At 41.9% G+C, this 21,657-nt stretch overlaps 1 protein-coding gene across 3 annotated transcripts in view; it reads right to left on the bottom strand.

Moving 5' to 3' along the window:
- Window positions 1–21,657, bottom strand: part of FCHSD2 (FCH and double SH3 domains 2) — a 330,943-nt gene that overhangs the window by 162,974 nt on the left and 146,312 nt on the right. For all 3 annotated transcript variants that reach the window (XM_033947792.1, XM_033947791.1, XM_033947793.1), the window contains exons 7-8: window positions 12,689–12,743; window positions 11,746–11,874 (exon numbers count right to left, since the gene is read on the bottom strand). In XM_033947792.1, the coding sequence (XP_033803683.1) occupies window positions 11,746–11,874; window positions 12,689–12,743 (184 nt within the window). The remainder of the gene's footprint in view (window positions 1–11,745; window positions 11,875–12,688; window positions 12,744–21,657) is intronic.

The raw sequence follows: 21,657 nt of genomic DNA, 5'->3' as shown, positions 1-21,657 counted from the left end.
TCCCCATCCCTATGGTCAGACCACTACACATACAACTTCAACATCAATTGGACTAAAGCCAAACACACACCTCAATCAAAAAAAAACCCCACATATACCACACGCAAACATATCGATCCAACCATTTTTTGGTCAAATGTAGACGAAACTATCCAAGACTGCGACCCAAAAAACTTCATCTCCCACTGGAAAAATGTATCCACCAACATCCTTGATGATCTGGCCCCCCTACAAACCAAAACCAGAACCAGCAGGAAATCAGACCAATGGTTTGATAATGAATTACTCCAACTCAAAAGACAGTGTAGAAGATTAGAAAGAAAATGGAGAAAAAAGAACCAAGATCAAACAAAAACCGACTGGAAAAAAATCAACAAACAATACAAAAATCTACTAAGGGATAAGAGGAAAAGCTACTATACTAATCTCATAGGCACGGAAACCCAAGATTCCAAAAAAATATTCCAAATCCTGAAAGAATTAACGGACACCAAACCATACACTACCACCACGAACACCCCTCCACCATCACCCACCCTCTTAGCAGAACACTTCAAGAACAAAATTACTAACACCAGAGCCACTCTCACCCTTAACCCATCCCATCAAAACCCAATCACAATCCACCCTACAGGAAAAGAGGCAACCGCAGCAGACAGAATTTGGACTCAATTCCCCAACATACAATGGTCAGAATTCAACAAATTCTACAAAAAATACAGCCATGCCTCCTGTGACCTCAACCATTGCCCCTCATATCTCCTTACCACCTCTAGTGTAAAATTCCGCACCATAATTCTACAATGGATTCAATTCACGCTCACAGAAGGCACATTCCCTGCTGACCTCAGCGAAATCGTCATCACCCCAATCCAAAAAGACCCAAAAGCACCACAAAACCACCCATCTAACTTTAGACCTATAGCCTCAATTCCGCTATATGTCAAAATTATAGAAGGCCTAGTAGCCAAACTCCTCACCAATTACATAGATGACCACAACCTACTCCACCCCATGCAATCAGGCTTCAGAACAAACTTCAGTACAGAGACACTACTAGGCTCCCTTATGGATACCGTCAGACAACACCTTAGTACAGGGAAAAAAATGCTTCTCATACAACTGGACCTAACTGCAGCATTCGACTTAGTGGATCACAACATCCTTCTACAGATCTTAGACGCAATAGGCATCTCAGATAAAGTATACTCTTGGTTTGAAGGATTCCTAAAACTCAGAACCTACAGTGTAAAATCAAACAAAGAAAAGTCAGAATCCTGGTCAAACCCCTGCGGCGTACCACAAGGATCCCCACTATCCCCTACCCTCTTCAATCTATACACTGCTTCTCTAGGAACGCATCTGGACAATCTGGGCATAACCACCTATAGTTATGCTGATGACATCACCATCCTCATCCCATATGATCATTCTAAACCTACCATGACAGACAAACTTCACCAAACACTTGAAACAGTCACAACCTGGATGAAAAATCACAAACTTAAACTCAACCAAGACAAAACCAAATTCATCCTTCTCGAAAATGACAAGGTCCAAACCACAACCAACTTAGAAATAAACGCAATCAAATATCCAATCCAAACCACCATAAAACTACTTGGCATGACCATAGACAGATGCTGCACTATGCAACCGCAAATAAATAAAACAATTCAGAAATCATTCGCAGTCATGAGAAATCTGAGACAAGTCCGAAAATTCTTTGAAAGAACACAATTCCAACTTATAGTACAATCCCTAATACTAGGTATATTGGACTACTGCAACATCCTCTTCCTTCCTTGCCCTGTAACTACGATTAAACAACTCCAAACAATCCAAAATACAGCTTTGAGACTCATCTACTCATTGAGAAAACATGACCACATCACTGAAGCCTTCATCAACTCACATTGGCTTCCAATCCAAGAAAGAATCCAATTCAAATTCTACTGCATACTATTTAAAACCCTACACGGAGACAGCCCATCATACTTGAACAACCGCCTCATCCTAGCACCCACTACCAGACACAGAAAAACACACTCCCCATTCATACCCCCCCCAATCAAGGAAGTAAAAAGAACAAAACTACACGACGGCCTCCTAGCCACTCAAGCCGCAAGGCTGGACAACCAGATCTCCAACCTTCTGATGACCACCCCAGACTATAGGACGTTCAAAAAAGAAATAAAAACCACACTTTTCAAGAAATTCCTGAAGCAGCAATAACATCACGACCTCTTAGTAACTCTAAAACCGACATCTGATCTACCCATTACTGCACTAACAACAACAAAAGAACCTCCACTATGACCAACTATTAATTCTCTTACAAACCACCTCACCCCTCAACAACCCGTTAATGTTTATAAAATCTACAACTTACCTCTCTAGCTAATCATTGTAACTCTGTATTTTTTAAATTAACCTTTTGTAATCCGCCTTGAACCGCAAGGTAATGGCGGAATAGAAATCCCTAATGTAATGTAATGTAATGTAATACCTCACACGGAACCATCTGCTCTTGGGTGACTATTGGCTTTCCCCCGCATCTCAGTTTAAAAGTTGAATATAGGAATGACAGAGATGATCAGTACTGTATTAAAAAAAAACAAAACTATTTGGATTTAGTGCACACATTTTTATTGGAAGCTCAAGGTGAGAAAACAACAAAAAGATTGTGGAACAGAAGGTCAGATGTACCAGTTTGAAGAACCTAACGGATGTAGCGGTATATAAGAAATAAATTGCATTACATTACATTACATTACATAATAAGTGTCCAAATAACTTACAAACAATAATCTATAATCAATCCACAAAAGGTGCATACAGTCACAAATGACGTACAGGATAGAAACCAAATAAAGTATACAATAAAAATGACCCAACATGGGCCGTGTTTCGGCAAAATAAAAATGCTTTCCTCAGGGATTTTATAGGGCCCTTAGCTGTCTCAAATAAAAAACATAAAAGTCACAAAAAAATCAAGTAGTTAAGATACTACAAATAAGCAGCACAGCTCAAAAGATTACAATGTAGGCTAGAAGCTTATTAAACTACAAACTAATACATATGAACTTCTGTTCCACAATATTTTGGTTGTTTTGCTGCTTCATTTCCTTTGTGGAACCTTTTGGTGCTACAATATAATCTCATTATAACGGACTTCAAGGGACCTGGAAAAACAGTCCGTTCTATCCAGAGTTGCATTTTTTAAAAAACTTTATTTAGGTCAACTTGAAACAACGTTCAATCAATGAACAACAGTCACTGCACAAATAATAAGAAAGCTCAGCAAAACATTGGTATAGCACGAAATGATTGCAAAACTAACACTAAAAGATGTTCTAAAGCAGGGATGCCCACACTTTTTTGACTCGCGAGCTACTTTTAAAATGACCAAGTCAAAATAATCTACCAACAATAAAATTTTAAAAAAACACAACGCACACTGTACGCATAGAATTGTTAATTATCATTCCTATTCCGGGGTTTTTTCAAAGAGGTCAAAGCAGATGACTCTATGCACTGTCACCTCAGTAACAACCATACAAAAACAGACAAATACCCACCCCCTACCTTTTTACTAAACCACAATAGCAGTTTTTAGCGCAGGGAGCTGCGCTGAATGCCCAGCGTTGCTCTCGACACTCATAGGCTTCCTGCGCTAAAAAAGGCTTCATTAAGGCGGAAAGAACCACATTAAGATCCCAGACAACAGGAAGGGGCTTGAGAGGTGGTTTCACATTGAAAAGCCCCCGCATGAATCTGGAAACCAAAGGATGAGCCATGAGAGGTTTCCCGTGAACTGGCTCATGAAAAGCAGTAATGGCACTGAGGTGGACTCTGATAGAGGTAGACTTGAGACCAGAGTTAGACAAAGAAAGAAGATAATCCAACACAAGTTCTACTGTGGTTTAGTAAAAGGGGACCATATTGTAAAATATAGACAGCAGATATAAATTCAGACACATTTTGATCACTAAATTTAAAATAAAATAAAATCATTTTTCCTACCTTGTCAGGTGATTTCATGAGTCTCTGGTTGCACTTTCTTCTTCTGACTGTGCATCTAATCTTTCTTTCAGCCTGTATGCTTCCTCTCCTCCACACCTCATTCCCTCCCCCAACTTTTTCTTCCTCTCTCCCTGACCTTTCTTTCTTTCTCTCTTCATGCCCCCTTTCTTTTTTTCTGTTTCTCTTCTTTCCTTCTGTTTCCCTGCCTGCCCCCTTTCTTTCTTTCTCCCTGCCCTTCCCCAAGCCACTGCCACTGCCGCTACCATCGGGGAACAGGACCCAAACACCACCAATGGATAACAGGCCCCAAAGCCGCCGCCGCCGCCCCATGCTCTCTCTGCTTCAGGCCGATCAATCTTCCTCTCCCCGACGTCAATTCTGCCGTCGGAGAGGAAGTTCCGCCTAGCCAGGCAGCGATTGGCTGGCCCGAACTTCCTCTTCGACGGCAGAATTGACGTCGGGAAGAGGAAGATTGATCGGCCTAATAGATCGCCAAGGCAAAGTGAGTCCTGGATGATCGACTCACTTTGCCTTGGCGAGCTACCAGTCGATCGCGATCGACCTATTGGTCACCCCTGTTCTAAAGCATTATGTCGTACTGCATTGGAAAGAAAAATATTTGTCATTTTCTTCTGGGCTGCTTTTTGATACTATATCACCGGCACGCCACACGCCTTGTAGGCGGAGTCTGCATGTCCATTATAGCTGAACAAAGCTACAGCTAAAAGCAGATCTGGGGACCAAATTGTTTGTCCGTTATATGCGAAGCCGCTATATGCAGTGATTTTCTGCATGTTCATAAAGGCACACAGCTGGGACCAGTGGACCTCATCCACTATAAAGCACAGTTACTTACCGTAACAGGTGTTATCTAGTGACAGCAGGCAGATATTCTTTAACTGATGGGTGACGGTACCGACGGAGCCCCGGTACGGACAATTTTAGAGTGATTACACTCTAAGAACTTAGAAAGTTCTAGTTAGGCCGCACCGCGCATGCGCGAGTGCCTTCCTGCCCGACTGAGGTGCGCGGTCCCCAGTTAAGATAAGCCAGCTAAGAAGCCAACCCGGGGAGGTGGGTGGGACGTAAGAATATCTGCCTGCTGTCCCTGGATAACACCTGTTACGGTAAGTAACTGTGCTTTATCCCAGGACAAGCAGGCAGCATATTCTTAACTGATGGGTGACCTCTAAGCTAAGAAAAAGAGGGATGGAGGGAAGGTTGGCCATCAGGAAAATAAATTTTGTAAAACAGATTGGCCGAAGTGACCATCCCGTCTGGAGAATGTATCCAGACAATGATGAGATATAAAAGTATGAACTGAGGACCAAGTAGCAGCTTTGCAGATTTCCTCAATAGGAGTTGATCTGAGGAAAGCCACAGATGCTGCCATAGCTCTAACCCTATGGGCCGTGACAGAACCTTCCAGTGTCAGTCCGGTCTGAGAATAACAGAACGAGAAGCAAGCAGCAAGCCAATTGGATAGCGTATGTTTAGAAACAGGACGACCTAATTTATTGGGATCAAAAGATAGAAAAAGTTGAGGAGAGGAGCAGTGAGGTTTAGTGCGCTCCAAATAGTAAGCCAAAGCACGCTTACAGTCCAAAGTATGCAAAGCCTGCTCCCCAGGATGAGAATGAGGTTTCGGGAAGAATACAGGTAAGACAATGGACTGGTTAAGGTGAAAGTCAGAGACAACCTTAGGGAGGAACTTTGGATGTGTCCGTAAAACCACTTTGTCATGGTGAAAGACAGTGAAAGGTGGATCTGCAACTAGTGCATGCAACTCACTGACCCTCCTGGCAGAGGTGAGAGCAATAAGGAAGATGACTTTCCAAGTGAGAAATTTGAAATGAGCTTTGGCCAATGGTTCATTAAGGCGGAAAGAACCACATTAAGATCCCAGACAACAGGAGGGGGCTTGAGAGGTGGTTTCACATTGAAAAGCCCCCGCATGAATCTGGAAACCAAAGGATGAGCCCTGAGAGGTTTCCCGTGAACTGGCTCATGAAAAGCAGTAATGGCACTGAGGTGGACTCTGATAGAGGTAGACTTGAGACCAGAGTTAGACAAAGAAAGAAGATAATCCAACACAAGTTCTACTGCTAGTGAAGTTGAATCATGATGATGCCGAAAGCACCAGAAAGAAAACTGGGTCCACTTCTGTTGGTAACATTGAAGAGTGGCCGGCTTCCTGGAAGCATCAAGATAGAACGGACAGGCTGAGAAAGAAGAGAGTGAGACGAGCTCAGCCCGAGAGATACCAAGCTGTCAGGTGCAGAGACTGTAGGTTGGGATGTAGAAAGGACTGCTGACGCTGAGTAAGTAGAGAAGGAAACACTGGAAGAAGTATGGGCTCCCTGGAACTGAGTTGAAGAAGAAGGGAGAACCATTCCGTTATAAGCGAGTCCGTTATAACAAGATTATACTGTATTTGGATTTTGTTGTTTTGAGCTCAAGGTGACCTACATTTATGTATATTTCCCTGTCCACAGACAGTTTACAAGTCAAGGGGCCTATTCCTAATCTGTGGCAAAAAAGAAGATCACCCCCCCCCCCCATTGATGTTATAATACAGTAACACACACTAATGCAAGCCCCATAATTGTCAAATATGGGCTATTTACTGATAACAAAAACTGAATGATACATAAGAGGCGGCTTCAAGTTTGCTAAATAAAGAAAATAATTGTTATTGCTTTCCTTAGAACAACAGATGTAATACATAGCACGAGAGGCATAAAATCACCACCTCACCTGGGAAGGAGCAACAGAGAAATGATCTTCTGCATGTTTCCTAATAATCCAAACTGGCTATTGTGGAAAACAGGACACAAGGTTCACTTAAGTTCTCACGAAAAATATATTACAAATGACTAAAAATCAGTATGTGCTCATTTCTACTTTGAAAATCATTGCAACTTATGTGGCTAAAAATTGTTTTCTGCATGCTTTTGAAGGCAGCCAAAAATACCTGGAGTTAATACACACAAACACCATTTATCATAGTGATTAAAAACAAGGTGATCTGAAATGACAGGTGCCATGAGGAATACTCTGAGAGGAAGAAGCTCCTGTTTTCCATGATAGTGAAGTCAGCTAAAAGGAAGATCAAAGTAAAGAGAAGTGGCCTAATGGGGGAGGGGGAGGGAGAAACAGATGCAACTAACTTTAGGGGTGTGTGGGCAGAAGCTGGGGAGACAAACAACTCTCTTCCCGGGGGCGGGGGGGAATTGATGAGAAAGGAAGAGATAAGAGACTGAGTAGTGAGGGAGCTGCTGCAGTTACCAGATTTCATCTTTTTTTAAAAAAGAAAAAAAGAAGAGGACACCTGGCCCCACCTTGTTCCGTCTCCAGCCCCACCCCCACACAAACCTTGTCTCCTTCCCTGAGCTTGGGGTCATGTCTGGAAGACCTCTGTACATACATGGACGTTGGCGCAATGATGTCACATGCATGAGTGTGATGTTGTCATGCCGACGTCCGCACATGTGAAGAGGCCATTGAGACGCGGCCCCGAGTTTGGGGCCCTCCAAAACCCAGACAAACTGCCGGGTTTTGGAAATCTCTCTGGGCACCCAGACAGTATGGTAACCCTAAGCTGCTAGCTGTGTTTTTATAGTGGTATATTAAGCACCTGATTTACAAAGCTTTTTCTTCCATTAGACATGGAACAAGGAAAATAGCATTAACAGATCAGGACCTCTTCTCCCCTCCCCCATTCAATTTTATGCAGATGGTAGTGATGGCGAAGGAAGGGACCAACTGTGTCGGTCACTGGCTCCTAAATAAGAAAAATATATCAAGGCTTGTCTTAATACCTAAATCTACCACACAAAGAATCCAAATAAAAAATATTAGTCTAATTTCTTGCCTTTACTATTGATATTGGAGTTCTACCTTTACTTATATTATTTTAACTATTAGTTTTTATATGTAAACTGCATAGATGTTCTTCCATTGCGGTATATCAAATGTCAAATAAACTTGGAAACTACAAGTTTGCAAATGTTTATTCATTCATTTGGACCACTAAGATAAAGTAATTTTTTTAAAAAAATGAAAATATTCAAATTACTATTTTCTTCCTAGCAGATGTTTTTCTTGTAAATGAAAAAAACATTTGGATGAATACAATTGCTTGACAATGTTGTTCTCTCATCTATTCTGTGCTATTTCACGGAGAGCCAAAACCACATTCAGAGCTTTCAAGCTAAACAAGACCATGTCTGTACACACTCCAAAAGTCATTACAAGGGCATTTGAATAAAGTTTTACTGTATCTACACAAAGAGCTTTATCTAAGCAGCAGTTTGCACTTAGCTCAGCATATTGGATGCCTGCCAGGTGATTTGGGCATCGAGTATGCTGTCAAATATATAAGATTATAATAGTAAATCAACAATATGCCACAAACATAGTCTTACTTTGGAAACAACAATAGGAAAAAATTAATACAAACTGATGACCTAAAAAACCAAACAAAAACCAGAAATAAAATGTAATGGCAATTACTATTAAGGCATTCAAAGGTGTAATTCTAAACTTCACACTGGTCTATGTACCCAATCTAGTTATATTCTAATTGATTCTGCTTGAATCAATTGTAATCTGATTATATGCTATGGTGCTCCAAATTTTTCAAAATATATAGGTTTAATTTTTTTTTTTTTTTTAACTACAATCTGTTAACTCTCTCTTACCTAAAAAGAAGTTACAACTTAGCAGATCTAAAAAAGTTATTTACAGTAGTTTTCAACAACTGAATGAAATAGTTATACATTTTCCTCCATCTCAACCCAAACAGTCATAACGAAAGATTAGGTTCTTATCTTTGATAATCTTCTTTCTTGTAAATCTACACTATAGTCCGGGACCAGTGGGTTATTTCCATCTACCCACCAGGATTTTCTAGGAAACCTCAAACTTCAGAGATTTAAACCTCTCCTCCTTTTACCTCATCACTGTTCCAGTTAGCACCAGTTAATCTTAAAGCAGCCAGGAACATCTGAAGAGGAAAATATCAAGAGAGAGGGGAACGGGGAAACTCCCTGGCAAGTAAGTCAATTCTGCTCATATCAACAAATGCAAAACAGCAACAATGAAAAGCGAGAGAACAGGTCGTGAAACATTAAAAACCTGAATGACAAAACAGTGTTATAGGGAGAGACAGGCTGCACTGTCAGAAGGGGGTCCCTAAACCAGGGACCCCCTCCCCCCCAAATAAATGCTAAACCCATTCTGATAGTACTCTTATAACAGCTGGATCAAAAATCCAGCTGGAACAAAAATCCAGCTTACCAATACTTGGAAAGGCAGACAAACAGCATCAAATGCGGTAAGAGGGGCCATAAGAGACTAAGAGGAAAAAATAGCCAAGGAGGCAAAAAACTTCAAGCCGTTCTTTCAATATGTTAAGGGGAAACGACCTGCAAAGGAAGCGGTGGGGGCCGTTGGATGACCTTGGAATAAAGGGAGTGCTAAAGGAGGACAAAGCCATAGCCGACGAACTGAACACATTTTTTTGCGTCTGTGTTTACTGAAGAGGATATACATAACATACTGGAAGCCGACAAGCAATCCGCGGGAAACTAAGACGGAAAACTGAAAGGATTGACGGTCAGTCTAGAAGAGGTGTGCAGATAGATTGATAGGCTTAAAAATGATAAATCCCCAGGACAGGATGGCATCCATCCGAGGGTAATCAAGGAACTGAAAAGGGCTAGAGCTGAACTGCTTCAACTAATAGCCAATCTGTCGATCAAATCAGGAAGGATTCCGAAAGACTGGAAGGTGGCGAATGTTATGCCGATCTTCAAGAAAGGTTCAAGGGGTGATCTGGGAAACTACAGACCGGTGAGTCTGACCTTGGTACCGGGAAAGATGGTAGAGGTGCTGATAAAGGACCACATCATTGAGCCCTTTGACGGACATATTTGATGAGGACCAGCCAGCACGGCTTCAGCAAAAGAAGATCTTGCTTGAAGAACTTGCTGCACTTCTTCGAGAGAGTAAACAAGCAGATAGACAAAGGTGACCTGGTTGACATTGTATATCTGGATTTTCAGAATGCGTCTGACAAGGTTCCGCCTCAACGACTACTTTGAAAAATTACGAGCCATGGAATCGAGGGTGAAATACTCACGTGGATTAAAAACTGGCTGGCGGATAGAGTGGGAGTAAATGGACAATACTCGGACTGGAAAAGCATCACCAGTGGAGTGTTGCAGGGTTCAGTGCTTGGGCCCATGCTCTTCAACATATTTATAAACGATCTGGAAATTGGCACGACAAGTGAGGTGATTAAATTTGCAGATGATACTAAGTTATTCAAAGTACTGAAGACGCAGGAGGATTGCGAAGAACTGCAACGTGACAAACACGCTCGAGAAATGGGCCGCAACATGGCAAATGAGGTTCAACGTGGATAAGTGTAAGGTGATGCGTGTCGGTAACAAAAATCTTATACACGAAAACAGAATGTCCGGAGCAGTATTTGGAGAGACTCCCCCAGCAAAGAGACTTGGGAGTACTGGTTGACAAGTCGATGAAGCCATCTGTGCAATGTACGGTGGCGGCAAAAAGGGCAAACAGAATGCTAGGAATGATTAAGAAGGTTATCATGCCGCTGTACCGGGCCATGGTACGCCCTCACCTGGAATACTGCGTCCAGCACTGGTCGCCATACATGAAGGACATGGTACTATAGATGTTTTCTGAACAACCAGACACACATTTGGTGTGTGCTAGCATAAATGACAAGATGATAAGCTATGTCTCTTGGCTTTCAACCAGATCAGGTGAGTTTCACTTCATGTCTCATGAAACTACCTTTATAATATTAAAACCCAAGGGACAGCGATAACCCAAGTGAATCACTTGAAAAGAAATTCTCTTTGGCAATATTTTATTGGGGTTTAAGTGTTCCATCTCTCTTGATGCCTTGAGGAGTACTTAGTGAAAAGGAAGGAAAGATTAGGTTCTTAACTCATAAATCTTCTTTCTGGTAGAAAGACACTCCATTCCTAAATAAGTGGGTAGTCAACCTCTTCTCACAAGAACTCTTGTAGGGAGCTTCATTAACATTCTTTTGCTCTTCCTCCCATCCATCTGGGCTGTCCTTCAACTCCTCAATTCATATCAGAGCAGATGAGTCAGCCCTGGAGAGGAAATAATATAGGGAGGGGTACGAAGACACTCCCTGAGAAACATGTCTGTTCTGCTCATAACATTAAACATATACTAGATTAACAAATTTTAACCATTTGATCATGGAAAAACTGCCACAGAGCCACTTAGCCTGCACTCAAGCCCACTGCGAATGAACCTGGGGCAAGCCTTGCTCCCAAGGGAACAGTCTCTAAGCCCCAAAAGTGTTAGTACAGACTGTCCAAGTGGGTGCACTGCAAAGCAGTTTCTCCCTTGGAAGCAGACTGTCGACCTCAGATTCCATGCTCTCTCACAGCCAGAGCTATCACAATGAAAGCAAATTCAAACATAAAAAGAAAAATCCAAAACAAATTCTAGATTTAGTGGATCTCCCTCCCTATTCTTATGGTGGGCTACAAGAACAAGTATTACATTTAAGAAAATGTTTTCCAAATTTCTTATTACATTTTATGCTTGATGTTTCTATATGATTTGTAAAAGATCACAATAAAAGAAAAAGAAATTTAATAAATGCTCTTTGAATCAAAGAATAAATACACACACCCTTACCTTAATAATGTTAATTAAATCTGTCTGGTAGTAGCGATCCTGGTGTGCATTAGCAGCTGCTAACGTAAGGAGATAGTCATTTCTGGCATGGGTTGCTTTTGTGTTGCACTCAGAACGGCGGGCTTTTAACTATGTTTAGAAAAGGGAACACTGTCAGAATTGGTTCACCAATAAGAGAGAAACAATGTGTCCCCTAATTCCTAGATGTACCATAGTTCATAATTTTACATTCTGAGCAAAAAGTGGGGAATTTTCACACAGTTATGAAATACAGTGCTCCTGAAGCTTGAAGGGGAGGAATTTTTTCCATAGTTCTACACATTAATTTAAGATTTCTCAATGGATGTTTTAATTAGTCTGCATCTATGTTACTTCAGTTTGAATGGAATAGTGGATTCTGCTAGTTCACTCCAAAATATTCAATTTCAAGTGTTTAGAAAAGTTCAGATTTTGTGCCCTTTAAGAGCTAATACTGCAATAAGAATATGCACAAATATTTTACATGTTTTATTTATACAATGAACTGGCTGATTACTAGTGTTCATTCATCGCTTTCACAGAACAACATTTTCATGTTGCCAGGATAAGATACTAAGGGCTGTGCTAGTGGTTTTAGAACGTGCTACATGCTAACGCTTCCATAGAACTGGCATTAGCATTTTCTACGTAGCACGGGGGTTAGCGTGTGCTAATCTTCAGCGCACGCTAAAATCGCTAGCGCAGCTTAGTAAGGAGCTCTATGCCACTTGACTTCAAAATTTCAGAAAAATTTGGCATATTGATTCTAAAACATCCAAAGGGTCTGAATATTCAAAAGGCAGAACTGGCTAATCTGAATGTGTTTCTTTTATCATGAAAAACTCTTTTATACGTTTGATGTCTGAAATGTGGCCATTAATGATTTTTTTTTTTTTTGCTTAAAATAGTTCTGGGGAAAACTCACCTTTACATTTGCCTTCTGTAAAGTTATTCTTGACTGAAAAAGACTAAGCTTGGATCTGTAAGGAAGATAAATAAAACCCCATTCTCTGAAATTATAAACAAGTATGTGGTACATATTTCACAAATAAAACAAGAGACAACTGTTCAAATACTGTGAATCTCTCACAAAAAAAGGTAGTAATCACAGTGGGTTTGTTTGCATTTCAAGGGCCAGTGATGTGATCTAATAAGAGCAGAAACACAAAAATATAACTAAGAATAGATAGTAAAGGATGGGGACAATGAACAAGAAAGAGTCAAGATGAAAACTGGGTGATTGAGTGGAGGGGGGATTTGGAGAAATAGTGATCATTATGCCACCTGTTTTTCCACACACCATAACCACCGTGGCCAGGCAGTAAAGGTATCTATTATAACAGCAGAAGTTTCTTCAGGTAGCTTAAGTCTAGGACTATATCCTTATTCCCCTCCCCTCCCCCCCCCCCCCCCCAGTTTCCAAGATAATTCCAACCTGATTCATTCTCTGGCCCCAAAGTAATAAAATGCACTACCTAAGTATGCCATTTTATTGGGATTTTAATATACATTTTTCCACACTAATTTTATTCCTGCATTTAATATAAGTTTTAATATGGAAAAATGCATATTAAAATGTGCTTTTAGTGCATGTTCCCAGAATGAAAAACTTGCATATGGAATTATATCCAATGAAAGCAAAGTACGCAAAACTTTAAAAAAGGTTTTTAAAATTTCAACTTTTGATTTTGATTTTTTTTTTTAACATGAACCTTAGAGGTAAAGTTGTTAACTTCTATTTACTTGGACTCCTTAGGTTCCAAGCAACCCTGCCCTAAGAACAATGCACCGGAGACTCCCCCATACCCCTTCCCCATTTGTGACCTTTGAGTGGATCTCTACTTCTCAGTGGGCAAGTGGACCTGAAGTTTGCCCTGACTCCTTTAAAAGAAAAGGTGGCTCTTGGTGGCTCTTTGACCTTCACATCTTATCTCCTCTCCCCTCCATTCTAATTCATGGTCATGTCAATGAGAAGTACTACAAGGTAAAGGCAAGTGGGATACCTGTACCACCCTCAGTTTGGAGTTCTTTTATGGCTTGTTTTTTTTTCAATTTCATTTTATTATTCACAGGCTTTGCTTGCTGATGTTCATTGCTATTATGCAAGTACACTTTCTGTCGATGTTGCTCTCTTTTTTTAATAGCGATATGGTAGCCTCACATTATACTTATTTATTTATTTTTAAAATTTCTATACAGTTTTATTCCAAACCGGCTTACAATAAAGTTACATACATAAAATAATAATAATAATGATAATAATAACTTTATTCATTTATACCGCCATAACCAAAAGTTCTAGTCGGTTTACATTAAAAAGAGCTAGACAATCAGCGAAATGCAATAATCCAGTAAAAAAAATACAAATATTCGTAAAATAGAATTTCAATAATAAAACTCACTAAGTAATAAACTCATCGAACAAAATGGTCTTAATTAATTTCCAAAAACTGCAATAGTATAACATAGCTTGCTGAATACATTTACCGTATTTTCGCGGATATAACGCGCACCCGTGTAAAACGCGCACACGGGTATAGCGCGCAGAAATCACGATATGTACAAAAACTTTTGTATACCGCGCTCACGGGTATACCGCGCATGATGCCCGACGCTCCTTTCGCCCGCCCTGACTTTCCGTGCGCTGTCCCGACTCTCCGTTCACCCCCCCTGACTTCCGTGCACTGCCCTGACTTTCCGTGCTGTCCCGACTCTCCGTTCACCCCCCCTGACTTTCCGTGCACTGTCCCCCCTTGAAGTCCTGTCCCCCCTTGAAGGTCTGTCCCCATCCTGAAAGCCTGATGCCCCCCCCGACGTCCGATACATCCCCCCCCCCCCGGCAGGACCACTCGCACCCTCACCCCGAAGGACCGCCGACTCCCCAACAATATCGGGCCAGGAGGGAGCCCAAACCCTCCTGGCCACGGCGACACCCTAACCCCACCCCGCACTACATTACGGGCAGGAGGGATCCCAGGCCCTCCTGCCCTCGACGCAAACCCCCCCCCCCCAACGACCGCCCCCCCCCAAGAACCTCCGCCCGTCCCCCAGCCGACCCGCGACCCCCCTGGCCGACCCCCACGACACCCCCACCCGCCTTCCCCGTACCTTTGTGTAGTTGGGCCAGAAGGGAGCCCAAACCCTCCTGGCCACGGCGACCCCCTAACCCCACCCCGCACTACATTACGGGCAGGAGGGATCCCAGGCCCTCCTGCCCTCGACGCAAACCCCCTCCCCCCAACGACCGCCCCCCCCAAGAACCTCCGACCGCCCCCCCAGCCGACCCGCGACCCCCCTGGCCGACCCCCACGACCCCCCCACCCCCCTTCCCCGTACCTTTGGTAGTTGGCCGGACAGACGGGAGCCAAACCCGCCTGTCCGGCAGGCAGCCAACGAAGGAATGAGGCCGGATTGGCCCATCCGTCCTAAAGCTCCGCCTACTGGTGGGGCCTAAGGCGCGTGGGCCAATCAGAATAGGCCCTGGAGCCTTAGGACCCACCTGGGGGCGCGGCCTGAGGCACATGGGCCCAACCCGACCATGTGTCTCAGGCCGCGCCCCCAGGTGGGACCTAAGGCTCCAGGGCCTATTCTGATTGGCCCACGCGCCTTAGGCCCCACCAGTAGGCGGAGCTTTAGGACGGATGGGCCAATCCGGCCTCATTCCTTCGTTGGCTGCCTGCCGGACAGGCGGGTTTGGCTCCCGTCTGTCCGGCCAACTACTAAAGGTACGGGGAAGGGGGGTGGGGGGGTCGTGGGGGTCGGCCAGGGGGGTCGCGGGTCGGCTGGGGGGGCGGTCGGAGGTTCTTGGGGGGGGGCGGTCGTTGGGGGGGAGGGGGGTTTGCGTCGAGGGCAGGAGGGCCTGGGATCCCTCCTGCCCGTAATGTAGTGCGGGGTGGGGTTAGGGGGTCGCCGTGGCCAGGAGGGTTTGGGCTCCCTTCTGGCCCGATATTGTCGGGAAGTCGGCGGTCCTTCGGGGTGGGGGTGCGAGTGGTCCTGCCGGGGGGGGATGTATCGGACGTCGGGGAGTCGGCCGGGCAAGAGGGCTTGGGCTCCCTCTTGCTCCGATCGTGGATGCGGGTGCGGGTGGGAGCGCGTGCGAGCGGTCGTTCGGGGGGGGGGGTGCGAGCGGTCCTGCTGGGGGGGTGAATCGGGCGTCGGGCGGGGTGGGAACTATGTTTAAAAACTTTTGTATACCGCGCTCAGGCATATAACGCGCGAGGGGTATGCGCGGTAGGTAAAAACGCGTATAACGCACGCGTTATATCCGCGAAAATACGGTAATTAACCAAGATTGTTGCCTACCAGCTTGAAATGCTAGGGTCCTATCTAAGAAGGTCTTATATCTACACCCATTACTTTTTGGATAAGTAAATAAGTAGAAGTTTCTAGTTTCTCTTGATGGTCTATGCAACACAAAATGAGGAAAAAGGTAAGCTGGGGACAATCCCGATATCAGCTTAAAGCAGATATAGGAAAATTTGAATAATACTCTTGCCTCCAAAGGCAACCAATGAAGTAAACAATAATATGGACTAATATGGTCGTTCTTTTTTTAACAGTCCAAATTAAACGTTAGTATCCCTACTCAAACTCCTATGTTAGGCCAACGATAGAACAGAGAAGTTCTTTTTTTAAACCAAAACTCAATCGAACAGTTGTATTCTGAATTATCCTTAATTTCCTTAGATATTTTTTGGGTGCTTCTAAATAGATGATGTTACAATAGTCTAAAATAGATAAAACTAATGCCTGCACCAATAGTCTGAACGATAAATGATCAAAATATTTTTTTATGGTTCTTAATTTCCACAATGTAAAAAAGCATTTTTGTACCACTAAGTTCGTGTGTTCTGCTAGTGTTAAATGTCAAGTCTAGTGTGACTCCCAGAATTTTGATAGATTTAATAATCGGGTAGTCATGACCATTAAGATGAAGCAATGAGTTTGTTATTTTGTCGTTGGGACTAACTAAGAAAAGTTTGGTCTTTTCCGTATTGAGTTTCAGTTTGAAATTAATTGTCCACTGTTTTATCTGAGTCATAATAGAAGATATCAGGTCAGAACAGATAAAAGAAAAGGCAGAAAGATTCAATCCTTACAATAGGTCAAATGCTCAAAGAAATGCATCAACAAATAATTGTGCTTTCAGCAGTTTCCTGAACGAACTCCTATCACCATATTTCTGAATTTGGTCAACAAGGCCATTCCACAGTTTTACTTCTGCACATGAAAACGTCATACTATTTGTTTCCACATACTTGGGATTGGCCTTTGTTTTTAACAGTGCTGAATTTTCAGAACGCAATGATCTTGACGGTTGGTAACCAGACATCAAACTCTTAAAAAATTCGGGAATCGTGCCATATAGAAATTGCTGGCAATGCATAATTGCTTTATATTGGATTCTAAATACAACTGGTAGCCAATGAAGTTGACGGAGATATGGGGTAATATGCTCATATCTTGGCATTCCAGTTATCAATCTGACAGCAAATACGAGGGGGCATTCGGAGAAACTGAAGGGAGATAGGTTCAAAACAAACGCAAGGAAGTTTTTTTTCACCCAAAGGGTCGTGGACACTTGGAATGCGCTACCGGAGGAAGTGATCAGGCAGAGTATGGTACAGGGATTCAAACAGGGATTGGACGGATTCCTGAAGGATAAAGGGATCATGGGATACTGAGGGAGGAGCTGGGATGTAACACAAGTATAGAAAGCTAACCAGGTAATGAGTATAGAAACCAAACCAGTCGTGCATGTGCAAGACCGGAGGGTTAGGACTTCGATAGGAAGACAGGACTTAAATGAGAAACCAAGGTGGCCCCTTCTGGTGATACAGACAGGTCGTGACCTGTTTGGGCCGCCGCGGGAGCGGACTGCTGGGCAGGATGGACCTGTGGTCTGACCCGGCGGAGGCACTGCTTATGTTCTTATTCTGGATCACCTGCAATACCCTGCACCTGGTTTTATTTATTCCCAGATACAGGATATTGCAGTAGTCCAGCCGCAACAAAATCAGTGCTTGTAGAACAGCACAAAAGTCAACTGGTTACAGCATTGGTTTTAAACGATACAATAAATATATCTGTGCAAAGCATACTTGCACTGTCTTTACCACTTGACAATTCATTGTAAGTCCTGGGTCCAATTTTACTACTAGGACTGTCTCACCAACAATACCTCATCTATCACTTTTAATGTTTTTTGGCCAACTGACCCGGTCAGATTTACCCACAAACATTACCTGTCTTTTCTACGTTTAATCTCAAGCCTTGCCTTTCCATCCATCTAGTAATTTTACTCATATAATTACTCATCAATTTTTCTAACCCATCCCTCCATACACACACTGGGAAGAAGATGATGATATCATCCGCATATATGCAGTATTCAACCCCTAAAGATTGGAATAACTGACCAATTGTGGCCATATAAATATTGAATAGTAACGCTGAAAGCGCTGATCCCTGGGGGACTCCGCTCCTCACCTGAAATTTACTCGAGATCTTTTTTTTTTTAAATTTATGCTTTTGAATACATTTACAATATCCAATAATTCAAGGAAAAAAAGAAAAATCTCTCAAAACAATTCATAATCATTCATTCATACAAAATTATTTTTAAGCCCACATTACGGGGAAACATGTTACAATTTCTAAACAAACAAGTTTAAAGGAAAAGATTAAGGACAAAAATTCTCAGTTCGTCCTAGCGAACCTTGAATCATTCCTTACTAATAGGGATTCTAATTTCTCCTTTTATTCTCTACAGATGAAACAAAATCATTTCTGTTCTCTCGCTACTAAAAATTGCTGTAATTGTATGGGGTCCCAAAAAACATACTCAATATCTTGCAACTTAACAAAACATTTACAAGGAAATTTCAGGTAAAAAGATGTCTCTAGAGCTAAAACTCTAGCTTTTAACTTCAAAAATTATTTTCTTCTCATTTGAGTTGTTCTAGAGACATCCAGAAAAATCTTAACCAAATCTCCACAAAATTTCATTAACCTATTTTTAAAGTAAAGTTTCATTAATAACATCTTATCTATTTCACTCATGCATGTTATCACCAATGTGGACCGGCTCTGAATCACATCCTGAGTATCCTCCAAAAACTCAGTCAAATTTACTTCAGTAGTGACCAGATGGTCCACCTCCTGGGCTATTAGAAAATTCTCAGCATTAGCCAATCCCAATACTTCTTTAAAAAATTTCCTTAATAGAATTTCAGGTGACAATAAATGAGTTATTGGGAAATTGACTAAGCGTAGATTTTTCCCTCTATTCATATTTTCCATAGATTCTATTTTAGCATGTATCACCGTAGAATCTTTAACAGCAGATACCGAAACAGCTTGAAGTGTATTACATTGAGTCTCCATAACATTTAATCGTTTATCCAAACAAATTAAATTGGAATCCACATTTTCTAATTTATGAGAAACTGACTGAGAAAAGTCCCCCATTTGTCTCATCATTGTCCTGAGAAACCCTTCCACTCTAGAAATTCCTAGCCATGTCTTCAAGGGTAATATCTTGTGTTTCCTCTTTTAGTGGATTTTCCTCCACTCCAACTGAAAAAATCAGTGGTTTAGGTATTTCAGTATAAACTAATTTATTAATGTGGGTGGAGGATACCACTTGTCCGTTGGAATTAGTAGGGTTTATATTCCTACTATCACTAGATACTGGGTGAATGGGATGAGAACGTTCGAGGGGACTCATTGAAGCTCCTGACAAAGAGGAATCAATATTTAATAATAATAATAATAATAATAACTTTAATAATAATAACTTTATTTTTCTATACCGCCACAGTCAGACGACTTCTAGGCGGTTTACATAGTAAGAAGGCTGGACATTCAGCGAATATTAAAGGTTTTAAAACAATACAAAACAAAACAATAGATCCACATACAATACGATACTATACAATACCGTGAGTCTGAATAACAATACTATACATTAAGTCTAAATACAATACTATACATTAAGTCTAAATACAATATCGTACAAAGAGTCTAAATGCAATACAATAGTTTAGAGGCGAAAGTTACGTATTAATTGATTGGAGATCTAAGGGTAATGAGTGTCTGAGGGATTTAGAACAACCATGAGTTGGAGTTCTGGATTCGAGGAGATCAAGGTATGAGGGGTTTGTAGAGAGAGAGAAAATGCGTTTAATGGGGAGAGGAGACCTGGTGGCGTTGGGGACCGTTTTAGTCAATGTATTTTGCGAATAGGGCAGTTTTGATTGTTTTGCGGAATGCATTATAAGTTACATTGGGTTTGATTATGTGGTTTTTCAGCCAGATTTGCTGTCTGTTCGCTTGGAACTTAAAGGTTCTATCCAGGAAGGCTTTGTATCTGCAGCCTGTAATCTTTGGGTATGCAAAGATGTTTTTGTTCCTGGTCGTTCTTGTGGGGTTGTGTAGGGTGAAGTGTGTTTGTAGATATGAAGGTGCTATTCCCCAGGCTTGTTTAAAACAGGTGCAAGCAAATTTGAATATAATTCGCGCTTCTATTGGAAGCCAATGCAGTTTTTTATAGTAGGGGCTGATGTGGTCGTTTTTTCTTAGTCCGAAAATTAGGCGGACGGCGGTGTTTTGTATGAGTCTTAGTTTTTTGATTGTTTTTTGTGGGATGCCCAGATATATGATGTTGCAATAATCAAGAAGGGATAGGGTCAGTGCTTGTACCAGCAACCTGAATGATGTAGGGTCAAAGTATTTTTTTATGGTTCTTAGTTTCCATAACGTGTAAAAGCATTTTTTGACTAGTGAGTTGGTGTGGTCAGTCATAGTTAGATGAGTGTCTAGCGTGATACCTAGTATTTTTATGTTTTTGGAAATTGGGTATTCGTGGTTGTTTATTTTTATCGATGTATTCGTAATTTTGTCATTAGGACTAGCCAGAAAAACTTTTGTTTTCTCTGCGTTTAGTTTTAGTTTGAAGTTGTTGGTCCATTTATTGATTTCGGTCATTGTGTATGAGAGGTTATCTACAATTTCTTTTGTGATGTCGTTTAAGGGTATAAGGATGGATATGTCGTCGGCGTAAATGTAGTGTATTAAATTTAATTTTTGTAGTAGGTGGCCTAAGGAGGCGATATAGATATTGAAAAGTGTGGGTGATAGGGGGGAACCTTGAGGCACGCCTGATGGGTTTTTCCATGGTTTGGAGTAGTTTCCATTGCCAATTACTCTGTAGGATCTGTTTGTTAGGAATTCTTGGAACCATTTCTTTGCCTTTCCTGATATTCCCATTGCTTCAAGGCACAGTAGCATGATTTCATGGTCTACCAAATCGAACGCACTGCTGAGATCTAATTGTAGGATCAGTGCGCTTTTGCCTTTACTGAAGAGATCATAGAGGTGGTTCAGTAAGGAGGCTAGGACAGTTTCAGTGTTGTATCCTTTCCTGAATCCTGATTGGTGTTCGCTAAGGAGGTTAAATTTGTCCAGGTAGTTGACTAATTGAAGGTTGACCAGTCCTTCCTGTATCTTTGTGAAGAGGGGAATGCTTGCTATGGGTCTGAAATTGGTTGTCAAGGCTGAGGGGGCTTTCTGGTCTTTGGGGATTGGGGTGATTAGTATGTGACCCATTTTTTTGTTTAATGTTCCGCTTGTAAGGGTGGATGTTAGCCATGCAAAAAGTTCCTTTTTAAATTCTAGGGGGGCAACTGTCATGATTTTAGGGGGACATGCATCAAGTAGGCAGTTAGATTTGGTGTACTTGTTAAATAAATTCAGGAATTGCTGCCAGTTTGGGTATTCAAGGTGGTCCCATATCATGTCTACCTTGGTGTCTTGGTCGTGGGGTTCCAGGAATTGAGGAGCATTTGTTGTGGTCGTGGGTAGTGTTGCTCTTAGCTCTGTGATTTTATTTTG

Source organism: Geotrypetes seraphini, chromosome 6, assembly GCF_902459505.1.
Source record: "Geotrypetes seraphini chromosome 6, aGeoSer1.1, whole genome shotgun sequence".
Taxonomy (NCBI): domain Eukaryota; kingdom Metazoa; phylum Chordata; class Amphibia; order Gymnophiona; family Dermophiidae; genus Geotrypetes; species Geotrypetes seraphini.
This window is presented reverse-complemented; position numbering and strand designations above follow the sequence as displayed.